The 21,037-nt window shown below is 36.1% G+C and overlaps 1 protein-coding gene across 10 annotated transcripts in view; it reads right to left on the bottom strand.

The window, feature by feature from the left end:
- Nucleotides 1–21,037, bottom strand: part of TTBK2 (tau tubulin kinase 2) — a 106,355-nt gene that overhangs the window by 7,753 nt on the left and 77,565 nt on the right. For 8 of the 10 annotated variants that reach the window (XR_003926272.2, XM_030034746.2, XM_030034784.2 and 5 more), the window contains 2 exons: nucleotides 17,113–17,361; nucleotides 824–2,094 (listed from right to left, as the gene is read on the bottom strand). Coding sequence is in view for 9 of the 10 variants with exons in the window: in XM_030034746.2 (XP_029890606.1) it covers nucleotides 824–2,094; nucleotides 17,113–17,361 (1,520 nt within the window). In the remaining variant the exon portion in view is untranslated. The remainder of the gene's footprint in view (nucleotides 1–823; nucleotides 2,095–17,112; nucleotides 17,362–21,037) is intronic. The other 2 variants (XM_030034815.2, XM_030034820.2) reach the window with 1 other exon arrangement.

Below are 21,037 nucleotides of genomic sequence, written 5' to 3'. Positions count from 1 at the left end.
TGGCTTCTGTGCTGTTCAAATCAACACAGTATTTATATTTGCATAAACTCACTCACATAAACAGCCTAAGTGTTTACAGGACAACTGAAATTTGCTGGTGGTGCTGGAAGAAGCACACTGAAGAGCAGTGCTTATTGCCTCTGTTTCGGAGGGGTACATCCATTCCTGCACACCATCAATACACTCCTATACATAATTTTAAGGAATGACAAGGCACACCACAACTTCCTTCAGAGGATTTCACATTACTGTATCAAAATTCTCCTTATCCTGGTAACGTAGGCACTGAAGAAACTAGATCATGGTTGTCTGTATACAGAATTGGCAAAAGTGGCTTCTAGAATTCACTCTGCCCTCCTTTCATTAGTTGTTTTTACTTAGCCATGACTTGAGCATAGCTAAGTCAATACTGATGTCTGGAATCTCCAAACCCAAATACTTAAAATGTCTACAATAAGAAGTGTTTAATTTTCAAAGGGCTGGATAGGACAGATCCTATTGATTCCTCTGGGTTTGTGAATAACCAACAATTCCAGAACAGTGATCCCACTTTAAAAAAAAGTGTAAAGATTTAGTTATAGATTGACAGGTTTCAAAATACACATCTATTGATGTACAAGGTTTAACAGTGAAGCAGGCTCATTCTTGTGTAACAGCCTCTCCTCATTTGTTCAAAAATGTAAGATTACTCAGAGAATTAAGACCAGCATTTTTTAAAAATTAAAGGATGGAACTTCTACAGGATTACATGCTGCACAGTAACTGCAGTCTAGCTCAAATCCATTTTCAACCTGAAAACCTATTTCTATTTTCTCTGCATTACCTAGCTTCTACCCCAGGTCTAGTAGGCGGTTTTCCTGGTGGTGGCCGAGGAAAGAACTGAGCTGAACTTGAATTGGTGACTTGATCAGTGGTTGCCCAGGACACTGGCCTTGGAATCTTGCTTTTTCTGGACTGAGGGCTACTTGGAGATAAAGAGCTATCTTCTGTCTGCTTGCTGAAATGAGAGTCCAGTGTCAATCTAGAAAATGAGGATAAGACATCATCCTCAGAAAATGGTACTGGAGCAGCAGCCATTTTTTCCTCCAGTGACTTATCAGAGGCACTTGAGAGGTCACCAAGGAAAGATTTGAGCTGTCTCTTTTCCATAAGTAGTCTGACCAAGTCTGTCTGATGGGCCTTTTTTAGAAGAAGCTTTTCCTTTGCTGAAACAGGAGAAGAGGACTCTGATGTTGAGTCTATCTCTTGTGCTAAAACTGGGATTCGGCTCTGCCTGAATACAAAAGGAGATTTAACTAAGTCCTTCTTAGATCGATGAGAACTCTCATTTTCTGAAATGCAGTGGAATAACTCCCCATTTCTGGGAGCATTTTTCTCTTTTTTGTCCTCCTGGTGCAAAAAAGTAGTAAGAGCCACTTGGTGGCATTTCAAGTCTTCGATATGGACTTCTTCCTTATTAGAATGAAAACCATTTTCCTGAACTGGTGCTATTTTGCTTGCCTGTCTATTAGCATGTGGGTTGGTAAGTCTTGAGGGAGAAAATTCTGATGTTTTAGGTGCTATCGACTTCAGAACCTCATCTTGATTTGGCACCAAACAGACGGGCCTTGGCTTTGATTCTTCAGCAGCGTCAGTATTCGTTAGAGGTTCTTCCTCTGCAGATTTTGAGTTTCCTGGCAAAGAATTCTGTTCTTTGCTTAGCATTTCAATGGCATCCTCAGAAACCACTGGAAGCCTTTCTTTCTCAGCCTCCTCTACAGGAATATTTTCAAGTTCTTTCTCTTCCTGTATCCCACTACGTTGTTCAGGTAGGTCCTTTTGGCCACAGTCCAGGTTGTTGACATATTCTTTGACAAGTCCTTCCCCGTCAAGCACCTCTTGGCTGATATTAAGTACCAAATCTGGTCTGCTGGCACTAGCTGGAAGTGTGTCTTCTGTCACACCCAAACCTGGCAAACTTCCCTTTGGAGAGGAAAGTTCCACGGTGTGTTCTATAGACTGAGCATCCTGCTCTCTTTTCTCTAGCTGGTGGCCATAATGAAAGCTCTCTGAAGCAGACTGTGTGGATGCCACTGAAGGTCTGGGTATTGTTATCTGCATTGGAAAATTAGAGAAGGAAAAGGTGAGAAACTCAGGAGTGTTATACAGACAACATTCTTTAAATAGCATTTGTCATTCCATGTCTTCAAGATACATTACATAATGATTCCTATGAATCGCAATGTTCAAATAATACCTAACTTCATAATTCACATCTAGATAATTAGAAAAAAAGGTACTCTATCATGCCAAGACAGAAATGTGTAACAAGTAAAAACAAACATATTCTCAGTGGAAAATGTTGCAGTTACCAAGTAACCCTCCTGGAAATGAGATCCAGCCTAACAGGTAGGCTTTTTATTTATTTTACATTAGTTTGAATACTCTTTGAATAATCTGTATATAAACGTAAAATCTTTAACAAGTACACAACAATATTTTTAGACAAGTACAGAAGACAAAGAACACAGTGAGTTCCAGATTCAGGAATGGACTTAAATTTTAATTTAGGCAGAATTTAGATACTCTGTTAACAAAACAATTAATAAAAAACTTTATTTACCTAATTAAGTACATCCATACCCATAATACCTACATTTTTGTCCAGAAAAAGTTTCCTGAGTACCCAAATTTTAGCTATTACCTTCCCTATAGAAGCTTATGCCTCATTTTAACTAAGCAACCTGGTTAGGACAGGTTATCTCCTCACCTAAGGCCATTAAGAGATTCACAAACTAAATATTCACACATCCAAATCCCCTAACAGGTCTAATCCAATCGGTATGCTTAAAGCACTCCTAAAACCTATATATAGTACCGAGTTGGAGTCCCTTTGAAAAACAGTTGGTTATGATGAGTGCTGCCTCTAGTGCATAGCTTAATTGTTAGAGCACATATCCAGGAAGTGGGAAACCCGCACTCATGTCTCTCCCCACCTAAGGGACATAAGCCCACTTCCCCCAGTTCCCATCAAGTATGGACAAAACCAGAATGGAGTTACTTCTCACCCTCCCCGTTGATGTCAGGCCACTGCACAGACAGAAATGCAAGAGTCAAGAGGTCAGAGGGTGAGAGACCACACACAAAAGTGAGAGGAGTTTTACCTCTACGGCCAAGGCAGGAACATACTCTCATGTGAAGAGGAGTCCTAGAGTCTGGTTTATACATATTGGATTAAGTCATTTGGTACAAACAGTAAAAAATCAAGGGGCTACCCTTACATCTTTCTCTATATGGACTGAGAGTTCAGCTCCTTTTTCTCTGGTGTTCTTTAGCCTCATGAATCTGACACAGTTTGAGTTTTTTGTACTCAACAGAAAGCGGAAGACTGGAGTCTTGGATTGGACATAAGAGTCTTTCTTGATGCACTGATGGTAGAAGAGACAACTAGTGGTAGCCTATTAGCAGCGTTGCCGGGATTCTGCTATGTTATAAGACAGATTTCACTTGACCTTGTTGCAGAAATTATACATGCTGCTGAGCTTAATGGACTTTTGCAACAGCTAGTACATTGGTACTGCTGGGTGGTAGAAACCAAGCTCATCTGTCAGGACCCATACAAATTTATATTGTGTACTCAAACTTTACAAATACAGAACAACTCTTCAAAATAAGAAATGGGAACTGACAGTGAAGGAGATATGCTCAGATTTCCCATAAGAGTATAACAGCTTCATTGAAATTCTTGCTGATTTCTTTTTTTTGCATTTTCTTCATAGTCCTGTATAACAAAATTTCCATCATTATGGGTGCACATGTACCTCCATGAAACACAAACATTCAACTGATATTATGAACCGTCCACTAGAACAAAACATGAAACACAAATCACAGGCATAAAACTGAATTAAAGAGGTGTCAATTGTTTATGTTAAAGAAATTATTTCTTCACTATAAAATATATTCTGAACCTCTCTAATTTACCTAATGCCATTTTTGAACCTTAACTTAAAAATGTGGAATCATATTTTTGAGAAATTTGGAATAAAATTTGGAAAAAAAATATTTTCTTAGTTTTATAAGTAGGATTAGCTGTTAGGCTACAGAAAGTGGTATTTTTCGGGGGTGGGGGGGTGGGGGGTGGGTGGGGGTGGGAGGGAAGAGCAGAAATGTAAGATAATTGAACTCTTGTTTTTCCCAAGTAGACCCAAGCTGTCTGTAGCATCTTCCCCAAGGTGAGATTTATTGAAATAGGGGAAAAAAACCCCAACAAACAAACAAAAAACAAAACCCAGAAAAAAACACTGAGACCTGCAGCAAGAGGCTACTTTTTGTCTCCCTAAGAATTTGTTTTCAAGTATGGGCCAATGCAGTCCCTTCATGTTTGCTGAATTAAAATGGTACATTGAGAAACGAACTGAAGTTACTTCGTTTCGGCAAAACAGTCCTCCTCATCTCCTCTTACTCTCAGTCTGGGTTCTTTCCTCTGAAAGAAACACTACTTCCCTTTTGAGTTAGAGAAGTCCTTCTTACTTCAAAAGCTTTCTTGTGAGGCAATCCAAGCACATCAGTTCAGCTAAAGAAAGAACAGAGGAAGTAGAATTTTTTTAAAAAGCACCTTTTCACAATTAGGTCAATTAGTGCCTAAATCTTGAGCATTAAACAAAAACAGTTTAGCAAGAACTCTGCACAGAAAGGAAAAGGGTCAAAAATGGAGAAAAAAATTAAGAAAAAAGGTCCAGGAAACAGGGTAGCTATTCCATAGGTTTCCATACATCTCTAGGAAGTTGCTCTGACGCAACGTATCTCCAGGTATCATTCATTGAAGGACTCGCTTTCATATGACAGAGGAATATATTTTGGCCTGTCACACAAAAATCATCAGATCTCTTAGAAATTCTCAACTACAAGCTGGGTAAACGTGGGTTCAGGAACTTTTAATGCAATCTTGTCCTTGGAATAGCAAGTTCAGATTTTGGAGAGATCACTTGGGCATTTGCTGTCCACTCAGCTCTGTCTCCAGCTTGTTTCATACCTTGTTCTCCAGGGCTGCAGATGGTGTCTCCAAAGTAAGGAAATCTGGTAAAATATTTCCTTTTCCAAACTCTTCACTTGATGAGCTAGTCTGGTTGCCAATTCAAATAACCCGGGAATCAAAAAAACACAGCTGTCTTCCACATATCTGAAGAAGGATGGCTTCCCTTAGAATAGAATGGTTCTGGTGTCCTCTTCATTTTCAGAGGTAAGACAACCTTCCTTATTTGCTTTTAGAAGGATATTTATCTTCTTGGTACATTTCCAGAAGGGCTGCAATTGCATTTAAATCCTCCTTTGCTTAAATATGTTTATATGGAAACTCCTCTCCTTGTGACCTCTCTCTCATATGTCAATTCTTTGTTAGGTGAAACCAACTTTGATCTGAAATTTATTTACATTTTTCAAGAGACTTCATATCCTTTGCCACATCTGGGGAGAGAATTTCCTAGTCTTTCAGGCCTATCTTGGCCAATCCAGATTTAACCCTTACACCCAAGAAATAGAAGAGTAAGCTTGTTGAATAACCCTACAGTAGAACAGGCAGGAGCTATTTGTGAAAGAAAAACACTGAACAAGTGGAGGAAAGAAAAGGATACTGGATAACTAAGTATCATCAAAGACTCAGTACTACCGAGTAGTTCACAGTTTCAGAAATGGCTTTTTGAACACATATATCACTTTCTTGATTTGTGGTCACTAACAAACAAAAGTTCGTTTTCTCAGATGGTCAGTAAATCTCTTAGTGGTCTTCTCAAAGCACAAGAATTAAATTATATCCCTGTTGGGCTTGACATTTCATCTATATGTGCAAGAAATTTAAATGGGTAATCATGCAGAAGTGCCTTTCATGCAAGGATTGCTACAACTTCTGGTGCAGCTTTAAGAGAGAAACAAAAGAGCACGTCCGATTTTTAAAAAAATCTGGGAATGTGTATGAGAAAACAGAACTTGTATAGAACTGAACCCTGTTAAATCATGGAATGGTTTGGGTTGGAAGGGACCTTAAAGATCACCTAGTTCCAACCCCCCTGCCATGGGCAAGGATACAAATGCTTTCATTTGGAAGAACTTGGATGTAATAGTCAATTATTGAAGAAATGGAAGAGGCTTGTAGACAACCCTCCTAAGGCTCCTTGTAAGATTTCTTTGGGTAAAACATCAGCTTCTTTACAAGGCTAGCCACTACAGATAACTTCATGATTCACACTATGCAGGATTTTAAGTAAAAAGACTGGAAGAAGTTTTGAATCCCTTAAAACAATTAAAAAAAAAAAAAAACCCCAACATGTAGCCTTAATAATCCCATAAATAGTCTCACTCTCTTGTTTGTGAAACCTTGCAAGACAGAAGTCATCATCAAGGAGTCTGAGGAGGTCTGATCCTGACACATGCAAAACACACCAATTTAAATTATCATTTAGTCTAATTCAGGGAGATGGAAATCTCAAGGTTGTTCAATACATATCTAGTTACAAATCAAACAATACATGGCCTCATATGTAAAATTAAAAAAATCCATCATAATATAAATAATCCTCATACTTTCTTTTCTCTGCCACTAATTAAAATCTTATCCTACGAGATTTCTATGGCTAATCATGTCATTTTTGTAAAACACTGAACCTGAGGAACAAAGATTACAATGTGATATGGGCAATTCATCCAAGAAGAAAAATGTGGGGAATAGAATTTAAAATGCTGCCTCTCAGCTCACTATGATAATCAGTTTATAACACTATCTACCAGATTATCGCAATTCCCATACCTCAACAGAAGTTATGTGACACAGCAGATTACTGAAAATGGCTGAGACAGTATATGGAACAATGAATTTGAGGTTCTCCTTTCATTCCAAAACATTTGAATGAAATTATTACCACCATGTTCTTGAATCCTTTGGCCTTCCCTAATTAATTCCTTAATTCCTTTCTGATTTGTCAAATTGGCACTTGACTGAGACGAGAAATTAGACTGTATTTTCTTCAATAAACTTTACAAGATGGTCAGTGGGATGTTAAGAAGGAAAAAGAACAAAACAACAACAACAACATAAATATCTCTCGGACATCCTTTATGACATTCGACAAACCTTCCTCCCTTTAAACCTTTGACAGGCTGCAATAGCAAGTGATATGCTTGGATGAAATCCTCTATGAAGATATATAGAGCAAATTGCAGAGGAGTGAAATATTGAGTTTTTGTCTGCAAAGTTGCTAAGTCTGAAAGATCTAAAGGTGTGAATATGGATTATTGTACAATACCAGCAGGTAAACATCTGACCTCTCAGCAATAGCTTCTTCTCTCCACTCACGCAGTCTGTTACTTTCGCAAGCATGTCAAGTGCTGTCAGGACTTCAGGCCTCTTAGAAACATGGTGTACAGATCTGTTGTTCAGCTAATCCTGTCATTATTTGTAACTTCTCACATTAATAAGCCATTATCATACCACTTGACATTCTGAAGACACTTTACCTATACTCTTCAGAACCTCTTTCCTACCTTAGTAAAGTTTGTGTATCTATGAGAACAAACCTCATGTATCTTTTCTCTTTTCCCTGCTTCTCTTTTTTATCTATTGTTAGGTCTATCACCTACCAGGAATATGGCTAATGTTAGTATGAGTCTGCAACCTCTACAATACCAAAAAACCTCCCTGAATCTTTCCAGTTCACCGGCTTGCTCTTACTTCATGAGTTTTTCTTTACTTATGTCACTTAATTTCTATTTCCTTGCACAACTACATGCCTCTGCAAAGAAATTTGAACTGCAGTTTGTACGGAAGCGTAAAGGGTATGTTAGCGCACTGTCCTGTAATTTACTGCCAGTGTCATTCTCATGTGAATAACCCACTGCTATGCTTACATTTCTGTAGGCAACTCACCCAGCTTACTGTTCAGAACAGCCCTTCTACTTTTCAAAATCCTCCCTACTTACTACTATCATTCCTACTGACTTTTTAGAGTCTAATCCTTTGTATCTCTTACATTCCCTTCCCAGATTAAATTCACAGCATGAAGAAGTTAATTATAATTAATTATAGATTTACTGAACTACATTGGCTATTTCTACAGATAGACTAATATGGGGAATAAACAGGGGAAATATATGGCTGTAATTCATGGTGTTATGGAACATAAGACCAGAGATTATTGTAAGTTTTGATAGCAAATCCCTTTCAACAGTCCCATATATATGGTACTGCAAGCATTGCAGGCATTTGTAGTAACTGGTAGTCCCCAGGATACTACCTTCTGTTGTTAAAAATTCACCCGACAGGCCCTAATCCTAAACTAAAGAGAAGTAACATATGAAGGCTTACTTACATCTATCGGAAAAGAGGAGCACGTTGCTCTCCACAGCTCTTCAGATATATTCTTTCTGCTATTCTATAATGTTAATTTTTGCATTGATTTATATTGAAGTTGCAAGAAATGGGAAGAGGATGGAATACAAATGCACAGCTGTGAATGTACAAGACAACTGTGTTTTCATATTCTCTAATGTGATGGGTATCTTTTGAGGATAAAGAATATATATAAACATCTGTGTGTACAGTCTTTCTTTAAGGCTTATTAATCATCGCTTAATTTCAGTATTCTTTAGATGTCTTCCCTTTTCAGTTACTCCTACGCCACTTACCAGGTAAAGGAAGATTTTTTTGTTCTAGCGTAAATCCATTTCCTCACACATCCAATAGGGCAAATATTGATTGCTCTAAAAGCAGTATCTTTAATTGCTTTTAGAGAATGACTGCCATCGTAATAAGTGGCTAATTAGCCTGGTAATGTGACTAAAACAACTACTCATTTAATTTGAAACTTCTTCTACATAACGCATAAATCAGTTGAAGAATATTTTTGAAATTTACTTACATTGTTGGAGAACTAGGAAGCAGCAGCACTTACAGACTATTACTTCATAACACTCACACAATACTCCTGTCATATACTCCTATTAAAAATGGGCCGGTATTGTAATATTTTACTTGAGCTCCACAGAGGCAGTCTGTTTCTAACAAAGAAAGCATGAATTTGCCTTAATGCACAGTTCAGATATGTGAAAAGATGGCAACTGAAGCCTATTTCACCTTCCCATCTCATGCTATTATTTCTGTCTTTACAGAAACTGAATTCCTACTTTACCATGGTTATTTTCTAAGGTCAGAAAAGATCCAGAGATTAAGAACTATTTTCAGAAGCCTAGCCACATGGAGACTTTTTCCTCTGGAAAGCTAGAAACTACTGATTCCATGAGGATTGTGGTTTCATTAACAAAGCCAGTGAGTTCCTTTCACACTTAAAGTAGCACAATATACTCAGCATTTCTAAAACTAGATTTTATAAAATATCTAACAATCTTCAATAGGACGTGAATTAGTTCTCCATGAGAGGTTATGTTCAAGTATACTTAGGTACTCAGTTAAGAAGCAAAATAAGTCACTACAAATTAGAAGGTTCCTCCTCTAACAGAGGACACATTAAGTACAAAATGACATTTATTTATTAATTAATGGTGCAACCACTTTTGATATATAAAATGCAGTTAAAATATTTTCATAGCTATTATTATCATAGCTAATAACAATGTAAGCATCTTTAAGCAAACCTCGTTTTAGCAGCTAGCTGAGAGAAACATATTAGTATATATTTTCCTCTAGAAACAATTTTTACTTTTGAATAATCTTTTTGAAAGGTAAGCTCTATATTAATATCTGTCCCTACAGAAAGAATACCTGCAATTTTCAGAAACAATAAAAACACAGGCTAATACTTCCTCAGGAAGACCCTGAACTCTCATTTTCAAAGCCACATTATACCTTGTTATTAAGGACCAGTACTTTTTTTTTTTTAAACATAGTATCTTCTTTGAAAAATTCATTTGAAACACTCTATTCTAAACCCAAGTTCAATCCAGGTAAATAGTCTTTCTTTGTCATGAAAAAAAGACATACACAGAGACTCTCAATCACATAAAACCTGCTTTTATGCGTAATAGCAGTGGGGTCTGACTACTACTCTTTGATAAATTCTGAATATTCCTCTCCAACATATCAATTCCAATAAAGGATCATTACGAAGTATCTGTTAATTCATACATAAGATCTGCCTTAATACCCATGCGCAGATTTCAAATAAGTCTATTTTTTCTGTTTGTATCCGATTCCTATGAGCCACTGTCTAATTCTAGGTTACTGCTGTGCTATACTTATGCTTCAGTTTTGCTATTTACACTATATTTTTGATTTTTTATAAAGGTAAAGTACCTTTCATATTCAAAGAGCAACACTCTATAAAAAAGCTCCAACAACACACTAAAAAAAAAACCAACAAAATTAAAGTCTTTCTGACTTCTGATCCTCCAGTCAGACAGTGAATCCACTCATTTGTATGTTGTAATAAACTAAATCCAGTTCTATCCAGTTACAAGATTGGCACTATATAAGCACGTTGCCCACAGTTGTGTTATGCTTGCAAGGGAGAGAATCTGTGAGCACTAAAATTTCCATGAATGAATCAAACATACTGGAAGAACTGATGAAACCCATATACATGTGTGCAGGTATATTTTAAATAAAAATTCTAATTTCAGCAGGATTAAAATCACTGTACACATAAAATTTCATTTTCAAACTTGAAACCCAGATTAAAATTTTCTTAAAGTCTCTCCTCAGAATTGTCAGGATCTGTTTGAAAGCATTATGGGTTTTCTCAAGCCCACAGTGCACTACCACCAACAGTATTTGTAATTCACATAAAGAACTAGCTGCTTTCAGTCTGCTTATAAGCATGCTTAATAGCTATCCTTTAGAGAAGACAGACCTCAAGATTTGAGTCTTATCTATAGTAAGGGTCCTTCTCTTTTCTTACAATGTTTTTTTATATATTCTATCCTCTGAACACAAGGTTTTATAGTCACAAAGTTTGCAGACACAAAGATGCGATGAGAATCCAGCCTATCGTTTAAAAACAAAATACCTAAAACTTTTGGCAGCCTGTTTTGTTACATAGTTTTGCCTCTGTGACCAGGAGTGATGATAAATGTAAAGCACAGTTCCATGAAGTAGTTACAACACAGCTGATTCCATCCAAGCACTCAAGTGATCTACAGTATAATACATGCTGCCAGTTAGGTATTTAAGCTCCTTAAAAACACTTACAAGGGCACTATCAGTTTATTCTGATTCTGTTTCGGTTGCTAACCTGGTATTATTAAGATTAGATATACCAATAAGGTAGTGTCACTTTAGCCAATTTGTGAGCTCTCTACATATATCATGTTCTGTGTTTAGAAGCTGCCTGGAAGCAGTCAGAGCAGCAATAGTATCGAATTGCCAAATACTAGAAGTTTTAATAATGATGTGAAACTTGAACCAGTTTAAAAATTACATAGTGGTAGCTTAGAAATATTAGACCTCCACTTAGCGCTTGTCCTAATTTTAGTGGTTTCCCTATTGTAAAAAGTTCTCTCTTACTTCCATATGACATATCTATCTAACCAGGAGAAAACGCTAAGATGTTGACAAATTCACAAACTCCAAATAAAGAATTTTCTTCCTGTAATTCCAGTTGGACTAGTATCATATGCAATTTTAATGATAGCAGACAAAAGATTTTAAGAGAGAAATATATCTTAATTAAAGATTATCTTATGGATGATATTACAGACAATATCTGCAAATATATATATACAATATTTATTATATTAATTGGATCAATTATACCTTAATTATGTGAGAAATAATCATTAGTCCTTGGGCATTATGCTCTGAATTGTAACCACCTATTTATTTCAAAAAGATTACTGTATGAATTGTCATCATGGAAACAATTGTTGACCCAGTTGACCAGCTCTCCATGGGAAATCCCACAGACCATTTAGCTTTCCTGAAACATCCTTACGTATTCTATTTTAATGAAATTATGATGCTAGAAAAACGTACTAAATCACGTTATGTTTGGGATAAGATTGGCATTTTAAAAAAATTTTTAAAAATTGACCACTTCAAGGACAGACAAGAATAGATGAACCATGTGGTTATGAATTTTGGGAATCTTAAAAGTACTGTGGATTCCAGAAAACACAAACATTTAAAACAATTAATAACTTTTTATAGGGGTTTTTTTCCTACATGATCAGTGTACGTGGATGCTATTACCAAGGCCAATTTATTGTCCTGACCTTCACTATGACTTTTCTCCTGCTTCTGTTAGAGAAACCTGCTGAAGGAGAATGGCCAAGAGGGTTCTGTCACTAAAAATGGATGTGTTCTATACAGGAAACATACTATTTGAAAAAAAATAAGATGTTCATACTGACTGCTTGTCCTCAACAGTTAATTCCTTAATTTACAACTTGGAAAGTTTCCATTGAAAGAACCTAACATGCTGTAAATTTTAGTTCTTCTTTATACCAAAGGCAGATGTAAAAAAGCACGCCTGAAGAATTTCTCTCCCTCAGACAAAAGACCCTATTAAGCCTCAAAGGCAGCATTTAGATTTCTATGTATCAAGCAATTGCCTCTGCCACTTGGATAAAAACAACAAATAAAACTTTTTACTTGTTTTCATTAGAAAGAGAGTGTGTAGATGAAAATTGTTCAAGAAACATCATTATCAATATAAAATCCAGTTGCTTAAAAGAATGGGAGTAACCTGTGAGCTTATATGCATCTTCCAGGCATCCCCTTTTTTCTTCTAAAATAATGCTTCCTGATATTCCTCATCCTATGTATTTTTGTATGAAAAATCCACATAGTCCAGAGAAACTTACTAATGAAGAAAATCATGACACTGTAGCAATGATCATATGTCAATTGCCTTTCAAGAACCTAACAGTTACAACTGAAAACAGTAAGAATTCTCAATCTGAGCTTGCTTTTGAATCTGGTCATAAGCATTATCAAACACTTTCACTGATGATAAGTGAAGGTTGTAACATCACAGCAACTTAATTTTCAGGCTAAAATTTTCAGGCTAAAATGTACTGAAAAATTAACAGTTATTAACAGTTACCCTGTCATGAATGAGATGGTATAACTTCTGCACATTTTCCTTACTTCACAAAATCAAATCTACCGTGTATGAAACAGCTCCAGTAGCTATGAGCTGGACTAACTCCTTGAAATGTCTACCTTGATTAAACCCAATGTTGTAAATGGTATTAGCAGCCTCTTGGGAAAAACCTAACTTAAACCTCATGCTGACTCAATATAGTTTCCATCAGGATAGGGAACAGGGGGGCATAACAAGTCTGTAAACCCTGAAATCAGAACCCTTTCTGCTACAGCCAACTTTAACCATGTCAGCAGTAAAAAAAACAGACTCGCTGAACAGAGAAAAGCTTTTCCCTCTTTTCCTTCCAGTACATATCTATTTGATAACGTACCATGTCTCAAAACTGAAATTCTGAAGAGGATTTTGGACAATATATCCATTCCTGACATTTTTAACAGATAGGTACAATGCTAAACCAGAGTTTTAACTAGCTGAGTTCTAAGGCAATCCTAATGCACATAAAAACTTCAAGTTTAAAAGAACACCGTAACAAGAGAGGAGCATCTTTGGGGTTTTGTTTGTGGTTCTAAAAGGGATTGTTAAATGTGAAAACCAATGTAAACGTTCATCTCTTGCTATTGCAGACTAGTGAAACCTGCCAAAATTAGTTCATAAAAAATGGCGAAATTTACAACATTTACGTGCACTCCTGGCTCATAAACCTAAAACATTCAAAATAAAATGACAATTATAAGGGATATGCATTCCTTCTCTAAATACCCCTTGAACATGTCAAGAAGTCTTACCTTATTCTTCCATAGGTCCCTGAATTCCAGTGAGATGCTTAAAAATTAAGGTAAATTTTTCAACTCAGATCAGTATATTATTTCTCATCTTGGATATGAATATGAATATGGCAGCTTGCATTTCCATAGCATCTTGTGTGGGAAGATTTCAGAGCATTTTGTAACTAATAATATAATTATATAACTACAAACAATTTTTAAAATGTTCCAATAAGGTAGAAATTTGAGAAAATTAAGATGTAAGAGAAAATATTTGTATAAGTGCCAACTAATTCCGATTGCTTAACCTGAGAGACTCAGATTATCCTTCCCTAACACAATGAATAAACACAAAATCATTAAATTAAAATTAGCCCCCTTGTACATGTCTCATTAAACACATCAAAAAATGAAAATATGCCAGAATGACACACAAAACTGGAATCCACCTTTGTTAAGGGCTGAATCTTATGGTATAGCAGCCAGTTTAGAAGTATTCTAGATGGCTACTGTGGCCAGAAGAGGTATTCGCTATCTTATTGAAGAACTGGAACTGAGAAAACATAGAGAACAAAATCTGAGGTCACTGATTTTGATTGTTTCTCAAGACACAGTTACACATTTAGCACAATGTCTACCTAAAAACAATCTCTTCATACACAGCCCTGGCCAGTAGTTGCTGCACTTGCATCACCTTTTCCATTGACCTCACACAATACTCTATGCAGTCCTCTAATAAGCAGAGTTCAGAGAACTCATCTGGCTGAAAAATTCACAGAAAGAAAGAAAAAGGTTATGTTTCAAAAGGATTTGCTGTACAATTTGACCATGCTATAGAGGAAAAGGATGCTAATTGCACTCTAGCCCCACTCTTCAGATTCAACTACAGTCAAAGAATTCATTCTGGTTTTTGTCAGCTCTAATGCTGCCAGACTGTTTCCTTATGCTGCAAGTTGAATAACTAAGGGGAGTTGAAGCAAAATACTCCAATCCTCTTCCATAACATATATATGGCAAGAGAGGAGTTCTCTTTATCGAACAAATAAAAGTAGACCCACATCCTAGAACCCCTCTGCACTAGTGAGCAGAGAACATACAGAAATTTCATGACCTCCTCTATCTGATGTCAAACTAGAGGAAGGTGGCTTACAGCTCCTGAACCCTTACTCATCAACAATCAGGAAAAAAACCCTCTTTGCTTGTTTTCAGGAAGAAATGTATCATTTTTTATTTTTTAATATGTGAAATTAAATTCAACAGCACAGATGCCTGGCCTTGGAAATTCGTTAGTTATGAATGGTGAATCAAATTTCAAACAGCAGGAAATACATGAAAATATATTCAGTACCAAATATTTATATAGAGCAATATAGAATGACATTAAAATTGTTTTTAATATTTAACTGGAGAAAAGCTTTAGGTTATTAACATGCATATTCATCTTTCACGTTGCTGGAGCTTCTAGCTTGCTAAGCACCTAACATTACCGCACTGTAGAAAAGAGAAGGACTTGCAAAAGTATTTCAGTTCTTCAGTCAGCCATAAAGTACACGAGGCCTTCATTGTTGGAATGAACTAAAGAATCATGTGCTTGTAGTTTCCATAGCAAATGAAAAACTGGAAGTTAAATTTTCAACAGAGTCAGGACTTTCAAAAACACAGCTTGAAAAGGAACACAGCAGTCATGGACTTACCAGGTAAAAAGAAAGAAGAGGCTGAGAATGTTACATATCATCCTCACTCCACTCAGTAGCAGCACCTGGCACAATACCAATTCTTTTTCATGTTACAAGAAAGTATATCACTTTGCAGCCCCTATTAATACTGCAGCTGTATTCATTTGTTGGGTACTAAGGAAGCCAGAAGACCCTCTGTGCCAACCTACTTTCTTTGAGTACTGTGAGCAGTTTGCCAATTATACCTGATTGGAAAATTTAAATTGTAGATATACAGGCAAAAAAAAATTAGGCCATTTTGCATCCTAGGATACAAACTAATACCAAAAAATACTGAAGCTTAACTTTTAATGAGTTAATTTCTCCTAAGTCCTCTTCCCTAGTCAATAAGTCAGTCATCATGAAGAATGTGGTATTTTGGTATCCCATCAAGTTCACAATAATGAACATCTGGGAGCTACTGTTTGTCCATTTCCATACATTGAGGGCAGAACTATTTTTTTATATTCAGATAAAAAGCAGCCAGGATTTGCAGGAAAAACCCACTGCTTTTTGACTTAACAGACAAAATGCTAACATAAGTACACTAGCTATTTTGATCGCCTTGTTATCACTCACCACTGATCCTATGGAAGTTTGAAAGAAGCTATGTTGATGAATTACTTTTAATATCAATACTCCTGTGCATGCTTCACTGAAGAAAAAGAAAAGAGTCTTTCACATAGAAATATTTATACTGAAAAATACATTGGAAATAAAAGGCAACACAAAATATAATCCAAATGAAATATTAATGGTAAAATGATGATGATATGTTACGGTCTTATGCATTAATGCTATATCATACTGCTTTACCAGTCAATGCAAGCTCATGCTGCTCAGCAAATCTCAATATTTTTGTGACTAATACACAAATTATGGTTACCTCTAATTATGATTCTAAGCCTTCACCTTTTCCATATTGAAATGAAATTGGGAATACAAAACTATGGAAAGTCCCCTTTCTCTAGTGACATTCTCCATTAGCTATGACCCCTGATAATTGCCATCTTTGCTTTGTATACTGCAAGCAGTGGAACGATTCATTATTTGTTCATTCCCAAAGCAGCAATTTGACTGTCTCTAGATCCCTTTTTTCTCACATTAAAATCATTTAAGGTAGTCCGAATTTTAATATGTGTTCCCAATTCAAAATCCACCTGGTATTGATTATAGGCAGACATTAAAAAAAAGAGAGATTTTAATCTCAGTCTTGAAAGAAGCAAAAATCTTGTTTTCTAGATTTTATAGTCCATCCTTTTTCAAAAGAAAGTCCCTCTGAGGAAGTGAATCTATCTTCCAGAACATCCAGAGATGCTCCAGATCATAACCTCCATAACATCTCTTTAAATATTCCTCTCTAATTCTGCCTCTTCTAAGTGGGACAATATATCTTCCTCACAGGCTATTCCTGACTCTATTCCTGAACAAGATCCATTGTTATTCCCTAACTTGATCTTTCAAAATATTTTTTAGGATGTTGTGTATAGCAGTATGACTAGCATATGCCTACTACCGGACTGTGCAGAGCAACTGAAAATGTTTAACTTTGCAGATGACCGCTACAATGCAGCCGCTTTTATGAAGACAAGGCTTATTCACCTGCTGAAGTTGTGCTTTTGAGATGCGAATGACAGGGGGGAACTTGTTGCCACAGGGAATGACAGGAAGCTGCCTACGACCAGTTGAGCGGGAGGAAGAGGAGTGGCTCTCAGCTGATTGACTCCTTGGTAAACCAGCCTCTTTCAGAGGGTCCGAGTGGATGGATAGATAGGCTATAGGGCTCATGGTGCGGAGGATGGGACTTGAAATTCTTGGAGTGGAGAAATGCAGCATATGACATGAGTTGAGCTGTGAGAACAACATGGCGGGGAAGAAAATAAGGTTTAAAAATCAATATTTCAATAATTCTTGTTTATGTCTTGCCTATATGCATTTTCTTAGAAGACCACATTCACAACTCCCTTACAGGCTAAATACTGATAATTTAAGAGGTATCTTAAGTGTAACCTTCACATTTTCCACCAGTTTTTAAAAATCCAGTTTCAAAATCAAAAGTGAGCATCTTTTCTCTATCTGGCTCCTACCTTCAGTGAGTCAGTAACAATCTAGTGCAAATTTAATAAACTAACACAGTCTGTTCCAAGGACATTGCATACACAAACTAGTTGATTGTTGACTGGTCCTTGCAAATGCTTAGCACATCTGTGCAACAACACTGTTTTCTGAGATTACTATTTTAGCATATACGCCCATTGGAGGCTTTACAAATGTGACTGTACAACTATGGCTATAGCAGCGTATATTAAGAACCATAGCTGACAGAAGTAATCAATAAGATTAGTACTAAACAATTTTCATGAAATTTCCCAAACATGGGATTGAACTAGGATACACTGTCCTGGAGAATCCATGAACAACTGCTTCATCTTGAACTACATCACTCAGCCATTTAGGAAAACAGACAGACAAACAAACAAAAACCCCAGGAACTGTAAAGTCAAAGTGTTCCAAACTAATAATTTTGGAGAAAGTACATTTTCAAATTGGTTATTGATTATTCTAATAAACCTATAGCTTTGACATACAACTCTGAAATCAACTGATTCTTTGCAAGACTTTTTCCAGCACTGAATAAATATCTGATGGTGACACATCCAAATACCTGTAAATGAGATTGCTATATACAGTTTTCAATTCTTTGTTCCAAGCATATTTAGACAAAATCATGAAAAGTAGAGATATGGAAACTTTTTGCAAGCTTCATGAAGGTGACTTTCTGCTTCCTAGTATTTCCATAGTATTTGCAATTATAACCTGTATTCCTTTGAAACAGGGAGCACCTATCAAGCATTTCAATTTCCAAGGAAAAGTATTTTCAACTGTGTCAATCCTAAAGCTTCAGTTCCCATAATGCATAGCTGTCTCTCAACCGGAAAAAAAAAAAAAAAAAAAGTATTTCCAGTGTCTCATAAAAGCAGCAACTGAGGATAGAAGGTACATGAAAATTAAAAGACTTAGAACTCGGAAATAAATGGAAATTTAAGAGCAGGTTCATAATAGTACCTCAATGTACAAAAATGCTAATTTCAACAATATTTCTAAATAATAAAAATAAATAGATTCACACAGTCAAACCTCTTCTATAACCATGCATATATATATATATACACACACACATATATATATATATATATATATATATATATGGTATTAGGTTGTCAACCAAGCGTGACCAGAGCAAACTGTTGTTTAATTTAAACTGAAGATGAAAATTGAATTCGCTGCTACATATTCAATTACTTCAACCCCATTATTATTTCTTTGCTGAAATATCTGCTTGACAAATTATGTTGCAAACTTTTGTGCATGCATTGTATTGAGTTCACTGCAATTCAATACAAACACAGTAAATTAATGAGGCCATGGTTCAACAGCACAGCAAGTCCAGCTTTAGGCTCTTAGTACCACATCAAGGAAAAGAAAACTAGAGCTGTATGATGCAAAGTGCTGCTCCAGTATAAATTCACCATTAGTCCAGATCAGTTCAAATTCTTTTGACAGATTAACTGCATACCAGCAGGTATTACAGCAAATCAGGTACCATCTGTCCTCCTGCAGCCAAAATCAACATAAAGCCACTACGAAAGCATAAAGTCAGCATATATACCCTAGCATGCTCTGAATAGTTCAACAGAAACGTGACCATGTGCCCATGACTGAGCCAGATCAAACTGGTGTTTGCTGGTAGCACCCAGAATCTGTATTGCAACTGGAAAACCATTACTGATAACATGAAAATTAGTTCTCTTACCTGCAGGTTTTTTTCATAATGGATAGCATAATTTACTGTAATTTTTTTATGCCTGAAACTTGCTCATCCCCAAGCCAATAACTTACACATTTCTCTCTCTCATTTTTTTAGTTCAGGTTTCCTTCCTGAACTGCTACAACCTTACATTCTTATTAGAATGTTAATGCTGTGTGAAACAGGTAAGAAATTTTATTATCATCAGTTACAAGAAGTCCATGTACACAGACAATTTCAGGAAGAACATTTATCTACAAATGGAAGGACTGCAGACCAGCAATTTCTTTCCTTCAAGAGAAAATAAAATTATGGGTCAGTGTATGAATGTTTAGTTTCTTGTACAGAAACATCCTTGCTACTACTTAGTACAATAAAGCCCTGAAAGAAATAAAGAAAGAATAAAGAAGAATCATCAAAGTAAAAATGAAAAATAAAAAAAATACATAAAACAGGAAAACTATTTTATTCATTCACCATTGAAGTAATTGCTTGCATATTTAACAAACCTATCAGAATAAGCTCAAAGAACATAATTCATTATACTTCCTCCTAAGTGATAGTGAAGCAAGTCACTAGAAATCCATATGGGAGATATAATTTCTGAAATAGTTTACTCATTTCAAATGGCTTGAAACTCTAGGACTTGTCAGTATTCATGGTTGTTGTGCTTATGAATATATTAAGCTATTATATTACTATAATTTCAACATCTATTCTTAACCCCTTTTAGTAACACTTAAGTAATTTCATTTATGGTCCTAAACTTACATTCTTGGATCCAAGCTTGCTCTTAGTAACTGGTGCAACATAATTAAATCAGCAGAAAAGTAAAATATGACCTTTTGCCCATTATTTGTATTGTCAAGAAAGCACTACCTAGATAAAACTACTAAAGAACAAGAACATCTGATCCACAAACAAGGATCACACTCAAAGAACAGTTTCAGGTGGGTAAATGCTTTGAGGAAAAAAGGTAAAGGTCTCCACCAAACAGCCTACTAAGGTCACCAGAACTCTGGAATAGAGATTTCATTCATACTGTATGAAGAGGCATATATATACACTATCTCCTTATGAAGTGACTAGGGCACTCACCTATAAGAACGGCTAGGTTCCCACCTCGAGGAATATTTAAGTATCTTTTATGAAGTGGAATACCATCAACGAAGGACAGAAAGAACAACTCACCCCCAAATATTCTCCTGGGCTTTGTTTGGCTTTCAAGGACTAATGAACTAGATAGAAGACCACCTCAAATTACCATCATAGTTGGAATAGACACTTTGTATAGACACACTCTGCTCCCAGTTTCTAAATCAGCCAAATAATTTCTATTTTCTTTATTCCCAGTTCAGTTTATATTTCCAATTCCACATGATTCATCTTCAAAACAGCAACTTCCTTCCTGCCATTCATCTTGCCCTCAAAGCACTACTTGCCCTTCCAGGATAATATAAACCATATTCATTTCCCCCATTTTTGAGGTCATGACAAATATCGCTTACCTGCTTGCAAAGCCAAACTAAAACATAATCTCACCCCAGTGTCTACTTCAACCAGTATTTTTTCCAGTACATCTTATAATTAATTGACCTTGTTTATAACTATTTTTGCTCCCATGCTCAGAAGCTTCTTCCTTTTCAGATAAAAATATTGTCCATTATTTGCACTGTAGTACATTATATGTACATCACCACTACTTTCAGTTTTAAGTAA

The sequence above is a fragment of the Aquila chrysaetos genome, chromosome 2 (genome assembly GCF_900496995.4).
Source record: "Aquila chrysaetos chrysaetos chromosome 2, bAquChr1.4, whole genome shotgun sequence".
NCBI lineage: Eukaryota > Metazoa > Chordata > Aves > Accipitriformes > Accipitridae > Aquila > Aquila chrysaetos.
The sequence above is the reverse complement of the archived record's forward strand: the minus strand, read 5'-3'. Positions and strand labels throughout refer to the sequence as shown.